At 49.7% G+C, this 12,635-nt stretch overlaps 1 protein-coding gene across 1 annotated transcript in view; it reads right to left on the bottom strand.

Moving 5' to 3' along the window:
• MAP2K6 (mitogen-activated protein kinase kinase 6) overlaps nucleotides 1-12,635 on the bottom strand; it is a 55,950-nt gene that overhangs the window by 18,589 nt on the left and 24,726 nt on the right. The window contains exons 2-10 of the mRNA XM_009283486.2: nucleotides 11,213-11,279; nucleotides 10,214-10,262; nucleotides 7,609-7,722; nucleotides 5,894-6,013; nucleotides 5,002-5,118; nucleotides 4,485-4,536; nucleotides 2,260-2,387; nucleotides 1,461-1,538; nucleotides 539-678 (exon numbers count right to left, since the gene is read on the bottom strand). Coding sequence (XP_009281761.1) covers nucleotides 539-678; nucleotides 1,461-1,538; nucleotides 2,260-2,387; nucleotides 4,485-4,536; nucleotides 5,002-5,118; nucleotides 5,894-6,013; nucleotides 7,609-7,722; nucleotides 10,214-10,262; nucleotides 11,213-11,279 — 865 coding nt within the window. The remainder of the gene's footprint in view (nucleotides 1-538; nucleotides 679-1,460; nucleotides 1,539-2,259; nucleotides 2,388-4,484; nucleotides 4,537-5,001; nucleotides 5,119-5,893; nucleotides 6,014-7,608; nucleotides 7,723-10,213; nucleotides 10,263-11,212; nucleotides 11,280-12,635) is intronic.

Genomic DNA, 12,635 nt, shown 5'->3' with positions numbered 1-12,635 from the left:
GGAGCGGGAGGCAGGAGGACGCAGCCATTCTGCGCCCCGCTCCCCTTCCCTGCCCCGTGCCAACCCCGGGGATGTGAGGGGCCTGGCGGACCTGCCTGCCTGCACCCGCCCGTGCTGCTGGCCCGGCCACAGACACCTTGTGCTGTTGATGTGGGGGCCATTGGATTGAGAAAGTCTCCTAAATCCCTTCCTCCTGCGTGTGCTCCCAAAGCGACCAAGCCTGTTCCTCGCCACCTCAGGCAGGGAAGCCCCCCCACAACCGCCATCATCAGTGCTCTGGCAAAGGGTGCACGGTGCCTGCACAGTGCCAGGCCCCAGCCCGGCCCTCACGGCTCAGTGAGGGCATGAAGGCCCTTCCCTTCCCCCAGGGGGATGTTTTGTTCAAAAATTTGGGTTGTACCCCAGAGAGACGCCTGTGGGGACAGGGACGCAGGAGGCTGCCACCGCCTGCCCTCCTCGGCTTCCCCACAGCATGGCGGAGGCGAGCCGGGCCGGGGCGAGTGGGACCAGGGCGAGTGGGGCCGAGGGGGTATTTTACCATTGCGAGGTAAAATCGACGAACTCCGCCGAGAACTTCTCTGCCGGGAGCTGCGGCGATGGCTCCTCTACCACCTGCTTGAGCTGCTGGAAGGGCGTCCCCCAGGAGTCGTAGGGAAAGCGCAGGATGGCCAGCTCAATCTGGGGAGACAGAGCCCGCGCCTCAGGCATCGGGGGCGGACGCCCCATGGCTCGCCCTCACGCCCCACGGATTTCAGATTCCTGTATGTCCACCCAGGGGTGTGGGTTTTTAGGCCCTGCACAAATACATGACATTTCCTCACCCCACCTGGCCACAACATCTTGCTTACCCTCTCCCAGCAAAAGGGAAAGGCCTGAGGAGACCCAGCAGTCTCCATATTAAATCCTCCATTACCCTCATGTTAGACGTCACTCAGGAAAGGTTAAAAGTTAAAAAACAACCCCATGTTGCAAAGGGTAAATGCGCTATAAAACTATTCTGCAAGCAGATGGATTCCCCCTAAACGCTGCGTGGGAGACGCTACCCATCCCTCCTCTTCTGAGGGGGACTTTGCTAATTGCTAAATGCTGGGAGTATTTTTTTGTGCTTGAAATCCAACCTGCTCCAAGGCGACAGACGTGCGGCACCGGACGCCCTCGCCTTAGCCCATGCTGCCATCTCCCGGCAGCCCGCGGCCACCGCAGCGGGGTCGTCCCCACCAGGGTGGCACCCCAGCAATGCCTCTGAAGACAGCAAGGAGTTGACAAAGCAGCTCCACCCTCCTTCCCTTCAACCCTGCGGCGTGCTCCCTGGTACCTCCAGAGCTGTATTCCCATTTCCACCCCGCCACCTTCCCAGGGAACCAGTGCCACCAGTGTCAGGGGGGCTATGGGGAGGAAAATGAATCCACGAACAACACTCAATCCTCCAGGCATTGCCGTGAGCCCCCAGGTCACCCTACCATTGTGATCCCCAGGCTCCAGATATCAGATTTGACGCTGTACCCCTTCTGGTTCAGCTCCGGGTTAATTCTTTCAGGCTGTGAACAGAGACAAAGGTGGTTGAGGAACAGGGATGGCCCCATTGCGATGCCTGCACCCAGGGCTCACCAACCTCAGATGAGTCTTTCATGGTGGCAGGCCAGGACCACTTAGCCCATGCCACCAGCTTGCTCCCTTGGTTGTCATGGGGCCAGATCTGGTCCCACATCCTTGCCAGTAAGGGCAGGCAGTGAAATGGGTCACCAGAAGCAGATGGTACCTGCACCAGGGATTGGGGTGGTGGAGCTGACCCAGCACATCTGGCACGTAGGGGGTGACAAGCCTCAATTCTCCAGGACCATTTTCACCCTGTGCAAGCGGTCCACAGAGAGTGAATCCTGAACAGCAGCTCCCGGGAGCAGTCTGAGGGACCCAATCCCTGGGGACTGTTTTTTCTCCCAGATGGAAAGTACTATTGTCCCCACAGGGCAAACGGCAAAAATGCAACACAGAGTAACTACAGAGCCTTCCTCAAGGTCACAGGGAGGTGATAAGGCAGCAGGAAGCTGTGCCCAGGAGATCTGATCTGACCCATGAGATCTGTCTCCCCTCTCTGCCCCTTTACAAGTAGCTTCAGGGATACGTCTTCCAAATCGAGTCCCCAGGACACATGCCGGAGGCTGATCCTTCCCCCTTTACGATGACCCGATGCCCAGGCTCATGTTCCTCTGGCTGTCCCGCAGCAGCTTTCACATGCAGCTTCTCCGCGGCTCAACTTACAGCCATGTAGGGTTTGCATCCTGCATCCATGGTTTTAGCAACCGAGTCAACGAGGTAACCACTAATTCCAAAATCGCACATTTTCACCTGCCCCTGCGTATTGATCAACACGTTAGAGGGCTTTACATCTGCAAGAAGGAACATATACCACAGTCATTGTCACGCATGGGTGTCTGTGCCAAGCCAAAAAAAGCCAAAGAGCTTCCTATCAGCAGAGGGCACCAAAGGTGCCCGTGCAAACCCCCGTGCTTTGTGCACGCCAGAAACCCGGCTGGCTGCAGATACTGAAAGTTCAGGTGACTGCCTCATGGGCCTGTCATATGTCCTGCAAGCGTCCCCTCACTTGCAGACTCCCCTCTCTGATTTGGGGGGGTGGGAGGCAACCCTGCATGTAGCCATCGTATCCCACCGCGCAGGGGATGGCCACAGACATCAGAGCGCTCACAGGGGAACAGCTCAGCAGGGCTGGAAGCATCTCCAGAGGATCTCTGCAAACGGCTGGAGCTCTGGCAAGTCCCCAGCTGGATCTGGTCTCATGCCAGCAAAAGGAAAAGCCCATGGGGAAAGGATGAGGGGTGGGCAGGAAAGGGTGAAGAGGAGCAGGGGCTGCAGGAGAAGGAGGGAGCAGTAAACTAAGACAAGGATTGAGATTTCAGAAATGGCCTCTAATTTTAAGGATACCAAGCTTGAAGGCAATGTGAACAGCAGCAGGCGTGTGGGTGCTCCACACCTTATGGAAATCAGGCCAGTGTCTCATCTATTTATTACTGCCAGATTTATCTGCTTCCAGTCATGGCCTTATAATCCCCCTTGGTGCGTTCACACTTGCATCACGCTCATGAAGGCAGTTATAATCACCATCAGAAAGGGAAATTAAGGCACAGAAAGAAGCTAGTAAGCGATATCCACAAGAGGTGCTTTCCTGCACAGCAGGCAATCGCTCCCTGTGAGGCTAATCCCAGATGAAATCTCAACACAGCGCAGGTAGCGCAGGCTACCCTGTTTTCTCTTGTCCCAGCACTGATCCTCAAAAGGGAACAATCCTTTCCCTGCTGCCACCCAGAAATAAGAGGTCTCTTCTGCAAGAAGGTCCTCTGTCTACATGTGATAAACTATTAAATAGAAGCACTGAAACACCATCTGAAGGAGGCCAGAAGCTGCTTTTGAGTTCTGCTTATTAGAATCGGGTGGTTTACAGTTCGTTAACATCTGCTCTCTAATCAGCATTTTGCAATCAAAAGCTTCAGGTATCTGAGATCCTCACCCATCTGTTACTATCCTGAAATAGGATAATTTTCAGTGGAAATCAAACAAGTAAACAGAAATCCAGAAGCCGAGCAGCATTTTCCACCTACTGTAAATGATACAGAAGGCAGAAACTCAACCCCCAGCCACATGCAGAATGTACAAAATGTGACTGCCTGCTAAAGCTGAACCCTGCTCGCTTCAGATGCTCCTTTCCCTGGCAGTCACACACTCCAAAGAGGGCTTTTTCCTCCTCATGACAAATTGAAAATGACCCTTTAAAAATAAAGGTGTCAAGCAGCAACACTGCAAATTTGTTTCTTTCTAAGTGTGTTCGTGGCATCTTTCAGATGCTCTAGAGGGGAAAATGTCAAAAGAGTTTAAGGAGGGTATTTATGACTTCACTTGAGGCTATTTTCAGTATCAAACTATTCTGCCCCACCAGTGCTCAGGGAAGCTCACAGAAGGGGACGAGGATGGTTAGATCATTGCATGAGGCATCACGCTGGCACGGAGACGCCTCTCACTGCACGTCAACATGGAGCCGCCGAGCTAAGAGAGAAGCCTTCGCAAAGCCTGATCCAAAGCTCACCAAGGTCAGAAGGAAAAGTCTGTTTTAATTTTGCAGAGGTGTTGAAGCAGACCACGGATTTAGAATGTGCATTAGGGAAACGCAACCCAGGGGGAAACAGCCCTTTCTCTGCCAGCACAATCAGGCTGGGGCTCGATTCTCCTCCACCTCGGGGAAACGCTGGGACCAGCATGCAGTTTTTAAAGAGCAAACCAGCAGACATTTCCTCTGACTAGGTTTTGCTACTCATGAGATGCTGGGGAATATTTTTGCTGTCAAAGGCCCATTTTACCTCAGGTATTTTGGGAGCCCTGTGCCTGGCCACAAGGCCAGCCCTTGAGAGGCCGAGAGCGTGTGGCGCAGGGCAGACAGACACCAGCATGGTCATGGCTGTGTGCCTGGCACTTACCTCTGTGGATCACGGAGAGCTTACTGTGTAGATGTTCTAGTGCTTTTACGATCTGAAACAACAAATCTAGAGTGAATCACAGCTGGCAGCACCATGATGAGGAGGAAACACTATCTGGCTTCACCTGCCCCATCCTTACCAGAACTCCTTGGAGGGAAGGAACTACCTCTCCCACGAGTCCTGCACCCTCACAGCAGCCCGAGGTGACGGTGGGTACCCAGGGATCTCCCAGGGGCACCAGGACCCTAATGAGAAGGCAAAGGAGCTGCAGGGCCCTCCCCACATCTAACACTGTGCTGCCTCTCAATTACATGTACAGGCACATTTGGGGTATTTATGCCTTACAAATAACATCACCTCAGACGAGATACTGGAAGCCAGCTAGGAAAGTTCACATGGGCTGGCCTGTGGACCATGCTCTTCCCGATGCAAATACAGCAGGGAGACTGGGCCATGTAGGACTTGGATTAGAAGAGAAACACCTTTTCCCTTCCCTCCTCGCCCTGCTAATACTCACAGAGACAGCTATTTTTCCTAAGATGTCCTCAGGAATCGTCAGGCCTTTGTCAATGACATGTTTGTAGAACTTGTCCAGTGAGGTATCCATCAGCTCCATGCAAATCCACACGTCTCCCTGGAGGATAAAGAAAGCAAATATCTGCCCACTGGAATGAAGCATCCTTTCCTTTCCTTTCACGTGCAAAGGTCTTCTTTGGCACTTGCCTTTTGCTGGCCTGTTTGCCTCTTCCCTGTCTTTTAAAAGTCATCCAACAAAACTGTACTGGGATTTCTCTTTCCCTCCTCCCCAGCTGGAATGAAGTGCTGTCCACTACCATTTACGGTGTATTTTCTGCTGTCTTTTCCCAAAGCAGAGTCACAGTGATTTAGGAGTCCTGAAAGTTATCAGGACCGAGGTTCCCTATATGCTCAGGTCACAGCAAATGCTCAGCCAGGAAAAGTTCAGCTCTGCAGAGCTATGCTTAAAACTCTTCAATAAATCTTGCTCTTCAGAGCTTTCCACATTTTTCCTCCATGTGGCTTTCTCATTGCAAGTCAGCACAACATTAACGCTAACGGATCAGGCTGTGAGTCGGTTGTCCCCGTCACTCAAACCCACCACCAAGCCCCAATGTCTCGGCACAGGGGCCTCACACATTCCTGGCACTGGGGCTTGGCTGCCCTTGACTCTTCCTCGCGTGGGACCGCATCTCTCCTTGCTTGCCAAGAAGTAACTGTACGTGACAGATCCTTAGGCTGGGATTGAGCAAATCCATATTGTACCAAGTCTCCATGTCTAGATGGAGATTTAAACCCCTGGCACTTGAAGGGAGTCTAGGCATGGGAATTCAGAGCCTGGGAGAGGATCAAGTCTCCCAGGGGCAGCGCGGCTGATCTCCAGGATGCCATACCTCTCGGAAAAGTGCCCCGTAAAAGGTGACAGTGAAGGGGCAATCTACCGTCCTCATGGAGATATCCAGATCCATCAATAACCTCTTCTGCTCCTGACTGTTCACTGTGGCTCGGATCCGCTGGAAGACAAAGCATTTTAGCGTTGGCTGTCAGCACCTCCGTACCACACTGCTGCTGCTGCAGGGGACTCGCCACAGCCATACCCATGCTGGCCACAGTGCCTTGACATCACACCTTTACCATTTTATCACACCTCTTTGTGTTACCCATTTATCGTATCTCTTTGTCATAGGCACATCACAAGCACAGCACCCACAGTAGGAGCACCCCGGTGAAACAGAGGACAATGGGGCTGAAGGGGTCTTCTCACCTCAGCCCAAACTGCAGGTGATTTTGCTCTTCCCTGCAAATGCCACTCTTTTTGCAACAGCCAAAAGTCACTGCGGCTTGGGAGAGGAGAAAGGAGCAGGAAATCAAATTCTAGGCTGGTGGAGACCCGTGATTTTTGGAGCTGCAGTGGACATCTATTTACATCAGCAGACTTTGGTCACGAGAGAGGGTTCCAGCCCTGCAGCCAGAGCCCATGTGCTCCCCATGGCTTTGGAAGATGGACATCTCCCAGTCTCCCAGGGAAGAAATGTCATTTATGTGAAAAGCCTGGACACCCTCAGCTGGGAAGCACCACAAAGGGGCATGACACAGTCCAACACAGGCCACACACATATTCCAGGCTCCTTGGCCAAAGCCACTCGAGGTCAGTAATGCGATAGAATTAAACTGTTCAGCATCGCAGATGTAAGTAATAGCCTGAATGTTCGTGCCGTACCCTCTTCAGATCCTCCATCATACTCAAAGAGGTCTTCTGCAGTTTGGTGAACACCAAAGCAAACAAGAAGACCAAATGCAGAGCACAGAGGCCCTGAGGCACATCCCAGCGTCCACAGCGAAGTCTATCCACAACTGACGAGCTAAGAATTTTCCTTCAGTTTGCTCATAGTTTCCAGCTCTGCATCTTTTTTTTTCTTTTTTCTTATTCTGAAAGGAAACTTGAGCTAAAATTCAGCCAAGCAAAAATTGGTCCTTCCCAAAATACAAATTTTCCCATGACTATTTCCCTAAGCTGCAAGCTTATGAGTCTAAACTCTTGTTATGAAAACTTTTCATAATAGTATCTACAAGCCTGTCATGAATCAAGATCACACTGTAGCAGACAAAATGTGAAAATCCCAACAAAAATTTCATGTTCCAAAGAGACTAAAAAAGTCCCAGCTGAAGAAAATTACCTTATGCAATTAAATTTACAGTACACTCTTCTTTACAATTACAATTACAACTAGTGTGCAGAGCCCTGAATCTGAGGGTGTATCTACATTAGAAAAAAATACGCATATTTAAAAAATGATGGCAAATAGCTTGTAAAATCCTAGCGAAAACAGCAATATTGTAGGCAAAGGTGAACAATGTTTGTATGCACTACAATGCTGGAAACACGTTGAGCATCATACTTTTAAAACACACCACTTTTCTTGGTTAAATGGCCCAAATCTATCTCGGCACTCTTTGCCCCTGTGTAGAAAGAGGATTTCGTAAGAAGTAAAACTCGGTAAAGGCATGCGTCAGAACAAGCAAGACTAGAGATGTGCACAAACGAGAGCGCAGAGGGTGTCCACACACAACGATACAGACAGAAAGCACCTCGGGAGGCTCACTCTACCTTCACTGCCATGATCTGCCCGCTAGGCATGTGCCGCATCTTCTCCACCACCCCGTACGCACCTCGTCCCAGCTCGGAGATGGGCTCCAGGTCATCAGCTTTCACCTCAAAGTTCTGCGGGTGAAAAACACATCAGCACGAAGGTGGCTGCTGCGAGTACGTGCTATGCAAGGAGCAAAATACCCCTAAAATCTAGCCCTGCTTGGCACATAAATTCACCCCTGTGCATTCCCCTCCCTATCTGTGTTCATGAGGCTAAAAACAAAATCACGGTCCTCAGGGGCTGTCGGGAGGATTAACTACTGTGCAGTAATTAGCAGAGTTCTGAAGAGGGCGTGCCTCGTAACGGCATGAGCAGGGAGCCTGTGTCGACGAGCATCCTGAGCAGGGCGGGCGCAGGAAGGACCGCTCCTTCGGTGGGATGCTCTCCCCCTGGCCACCCGCACCCGAGTGCCCCTCCCAGCCACCTTGAGCTGCCAGCACTTTCAGCTTCTCCATCCTCTGAGGGCTGGGATGGAAAATGCTGCGGCAGCTTCTCCCCTAGGAGTCACCTTCAGCCTTTTTTTTTCCTTCCATCCTCCTCCTCCCACAAACAATCATGGAAATATCTCCAGGTTTTTTTAAGGCCTGTAAAAGCTTATTTCTCCAGACCTGCAGATGGGCCAAATACCAGCTGAGTGTGCCCCATTTTTAAACCACGAAGGATTTATTTTGTCTAGCATTTGAGATCTCTTTCTCCTGGCCTTGCACAAAGGATGACTTTGTTTGGAGCCCTGCATTCTAACCTGCCCTTCTCCTTTCTGCCGCGATATTGTGCAGCAGCTCTATTTTTTGCTTATTATTATTTTTGGATGTTTAAAATATGCCTTTGCTACTAAAACCAGCCATTCTGTTTGCTGAACGCACAACCACATCAGTCAATCATCCTACAGAAAGAAGCAGATTATAATGAACTGATTCACAGTGCATAATCCCACACCGCTTTTTGCCGGCACAGCAGAAAAAAACCTGCAGCCTGAAATGTGCTGGCTGGGGATGCCACGGCGCGCAGGGCCCATACACTGCATTACTGTGCGCTCGGGCTCCCGGTCATTCACTCGCAGCTACGTCGCCTGCAAAAGGAGCCCTGACTAACATTTTTGTGTTACAGCAGAAATTTATGCATCTCTGACTGCCAGACACTGCTCCTACTGTTCAACAGGACCCTCTCCAAAAAAGCACTTTGACGCTCTCAAGGCCACTCTTAAATTTAGCAGCAAAGTTTAAAAGGAGAGGAGGGAAAGTGGCTTTCCCTAGGGAGCAGGGGTGAGTGTAGAAAGGCTGGTGGAAGAGGAAGCACATCCTAAAGGAACCTGGCTGGACAAACAGGTAACAGATCTATGGGAAATGCAAGCCATGGCATGTCAGTCCCCCCGAGATAGCCACATATCTGTGTCTGTAAAATAAGACTGAGCTCTGGGTGCATTTCTCTTTGCACCATCCAACATGGGCTCTCTGCCTCCGTGCATGGAGCCTTTTTGGAGCGCTTGAGCTTTTCCTTGTCCCTGGGACTGCAGGGGAGAAATTATTTTCTTGGAGCGGACACTTGCTCTAGCAGCAGGCATTTTCTCTGCCTCGGTGCTGCACCATTTTGCTCCAGAGGCATCTCACACTCTTTCCACCTTTCAGCCCCTGCTCCATGCCAGGGAAAATACAAAATCCAAAATGAAAGAAAAGGATCCAAAGATAGACATTATAAAACACTATTGGATTAGCATTTCACTTCATAAATTAACTTGCTGACACCGAGGCCTATATTTTGCACCTAATAAATTTATTGCCCAGCTTTAAAGTGCTTTTATGAATGCTACTGTGCCATTTTCTCCTACCAAAATAGCCATCCTTGGTTTTGTTTTTCCCCTGCTATTTTTTTAGAACATCAGGTGGACTGGTTTCCATGCTGTCAGAAGGATTTGCTTCCAGGAGAGGAAGATCTACCCTGAGTTAGACTCCTGATGAGACAGCCTTCAATATTAGCAAAGGGAAATACTTTGGATGAAGGCTTTAAATCAGCAAAGGAACTGCAAAGGAGAGTAAAATCTGCTGTTAGCAATCCCCTTGTTTTACAATCGTTATTTCCAGGGGATTAGCTGCACTTCATGGAGGCAAGGAAGGAATTTCCAAGGTGGAAAATATGAACGGGACCCAGATGTCATGGGATGCAAAGGGTGAGCATTTGGGAGCGTGTTCATCAGAGTGGTGACAACCAGTAGGTCACACGGCAGCTGGCCATGGGGCCATCGGTCCCACGCAGACAGCCCTTGTTGGAGAAGCACAAACACCAGACGCTAGTCGTCTCTCTGTGGCTGGAGGTGACTGTCAGGGCTCACACAAGCTCCCAGGCTGGCTCTTCTTAGCTTCTATTCATCCAGCAACTGCCTTCCATTTCAAGCAAAATGGGCTACATCTTTTTTAATAGCTGGTGTTTATTATCTTCCCTTTTTTGGGGGGCCTGAAGTTAAGCAATCTCACGAGCAGCCCGCCTGGACAAGCACCCAGCACCACAGCAGCCAGCCCAGGATGGTCACCTGTCCCCAGAGGTTCTGACCATAACCCCTAGTCTTACCTCCTCGCCAATAGAGATGCAGGCTTTGGAGTCTAGATCTCTGGGTGGCCTGCAGGAGAGAAAAGGGAAAAGATGTGAAATGTTCCTCACAAAGATCAATTTTCCCTCAATGAGTAAATACAACCCCCATGGTCTCGCAGGCCATCCCCTTCAAGCCAGCAGCCCTCACAGCCCTGAACAGCCTGACCAGTCTCCTAGCTTTGCAGCATCAACAGATACAGCCAAGATCCACAAAGTCACCCCAAAAAGGGGTCAGGAAGGAAGCTGCTGGAGTTGGCATTTCTCACATCCAACTTCCCCGTGCAGGAACCCAGAGATATTCACTGCGAAACGCAAGCCAGGTGGCAAGCACCAAATCTCTGCCAGCCTGCATGAAAAATGGATTAAACGGGCATAAAGGTCTAAAACCACTGTAAATTATTACCTAAGTCATACAGCACGGGTTAACAGGCTAATAAAAGTCAATCCTCAAGGAAGCAAAGAAAGCCAAGCAGGCTGGAGTTGCATAAATTGCCTTAAAAACAGGGTTTTCTTTTGCAAGGCTGAGTATGTAGGGAAGAGGATGCATTTTTATGCCTTGACCAAACGCATGTTACTCAAACTGGGCGGCAGAAGTGCCACGTCGGTTAAAATCGGACGCCCATTCTGTTTTTACTTTTCCTGGGCACATCATTAAGCAGCACATGAGACATGTACCATGGGCAGTGATGGGTAGAGGGTGATGGGCTGAGACCCCCTGGTTGTACCTGGGGCTACAAGAGAAGTACAAGGGCTGTTACGTTATTATCCTCCCTAATGGTGCCAAAATTAACCTAGTCGTTTTGCCCCTGTTCCTCGTGAAGGGTCCCCGTTATCCCAGACCTGCAAGCACGAGCCCCGGGTGCTGGCCGTGACCGGCTCCCGGCCCCTGGCCGTGGCAGCGCAGGCACTAGTAAAGGCTGGAAGGCAGCTGGGGTTCGTGGTTTTCTTTTTATTCTGCCTTAGTGTTTGCAGACTTACGTGGAGCTTGTCTGTGGTTGCTCAAATGCTTCTTTAGGAATTTTCAGCCCAGGGTTTCTCTTCTTGCCTGTGAAACAAGAAAGAGGCAGAATTAAAGAAAGGCGCTTTTTTTTTTGTTGTTTTGTTTTAATTTGCAAAACACAGCTTGTCTATATTTGTTGACCTTATTTAACATAAATGCCCAGCCAGGCTGGTGGTGTAGACTCAGGGCACAGAGTTCAAAACATAAAGTGCCTTTGTTCAGTAACGCTTCATTTAGACCTGCAAGGTCTGGCTGCCAACTTGGTACAGAAAACAGGCAAGAGCTCTGGCAAAGGCAGGCCATGTGAAAATGCGAAGTGAAAGGTATTTCTCTTTCGTCAGCCCTACCCACGTAGGATCCCTTAAAATGTTTCTTAGATTTTAAACCATTCCAGATACATAACTGCGAACCCTGGCAGGATTAAAAATCTTTTTAAAATTGAATCCAAAAGTCCAGAACCAGATTCTGATTCTGTTTAAATGGATGTTTCACCTCTTGGCCATTAAAGTTGTGCAAACCCAGCAAAAATAAAGCAGAATTAAGTTTGCAGGCTTCAAAGCCATTTGTTTCTGTTCACACTGACCAGCCAAGCTTTTCTGAGCTGGATAAAGCTCAAACTCTGAAGTAGTTCAAATGCAGGCTCTCCTGTAAAGGGGGTCCAAGCCGGCAGACACAAGAGCCAGGCAGACTAGAGAAATACAAGAACCTTTTTATGACTAAACATATACAGCCACATTTCAGCACGGGGTTTTGAATTCATGGATAAAATAACCTGAAAACATAAGTCATGTCACCAAAACCCCAAGGTAAACATCTGGCTGTTTGGCTGTGTAATAAAATCCCTGGTCCCCAAAAACGGCACAAGCATCTAATTTAGGCGTTAAACATTTTTAACCTAACAATTTATATCAATTACTGTCTTTCTTTAAGCATGAGTTCTACTCTCTATTCCTAACACGCTCTTTCAGAATTTACCTATACATGTTTGAGTTTGTTTTTCCTCTTGACACAAAGTCATGTCAATAGATGTCTGTGCATCCCAGTGCCGGAGGGGTGCTAGATCAAAGTGCAGGCACCCAGAACTGAAAATGACCTTTTGGAAGCAATTAGTCAATTCAGATTGCCAATCTTTTTTTTTTTAATCTTTTTTTTTATCTTTTTTTTTTTCCTTGTCTGCTCCAAAAGACAGGATCGCACTTGCTCCTTTTGGCAAAGAGTCATTCCAGGTTGGTAGAGGCTGCGACAGCCCAGCTGACACCTCGTGGGAAAAGCATTTATTGGAAACCACTGTGCACACTCGCTATTGTTATTAGAAATCCAGAGCTGCGCGAATTTACAAAGGGGGGGGGGGGGGGGGAGCCCCATTTTCTGCTCAAGGGACCTCCCATTATAGCCCAAAAA

Source organism: Aptenodytes forsteri, unplaced genomic scaffold (genome assembly GCF_000699145.1).
Source record: "Aptenodytes forsteri isolate BGI_AS27 unplaced genomic scaffold, ASM69914v1 Scaffold86, whole genome shotgun sequence".
In the NCBI taxonomy this organism is placed as follows: Eukaryota; Metazoa; Chordata; class Aves; order Sphenisciformes; family Spheniscidae; genus Aptenodytes; species Aptenodytes forsteri.
This window is presented reverse-complemented; position numbering and strand designations above follow the sequence as displayed.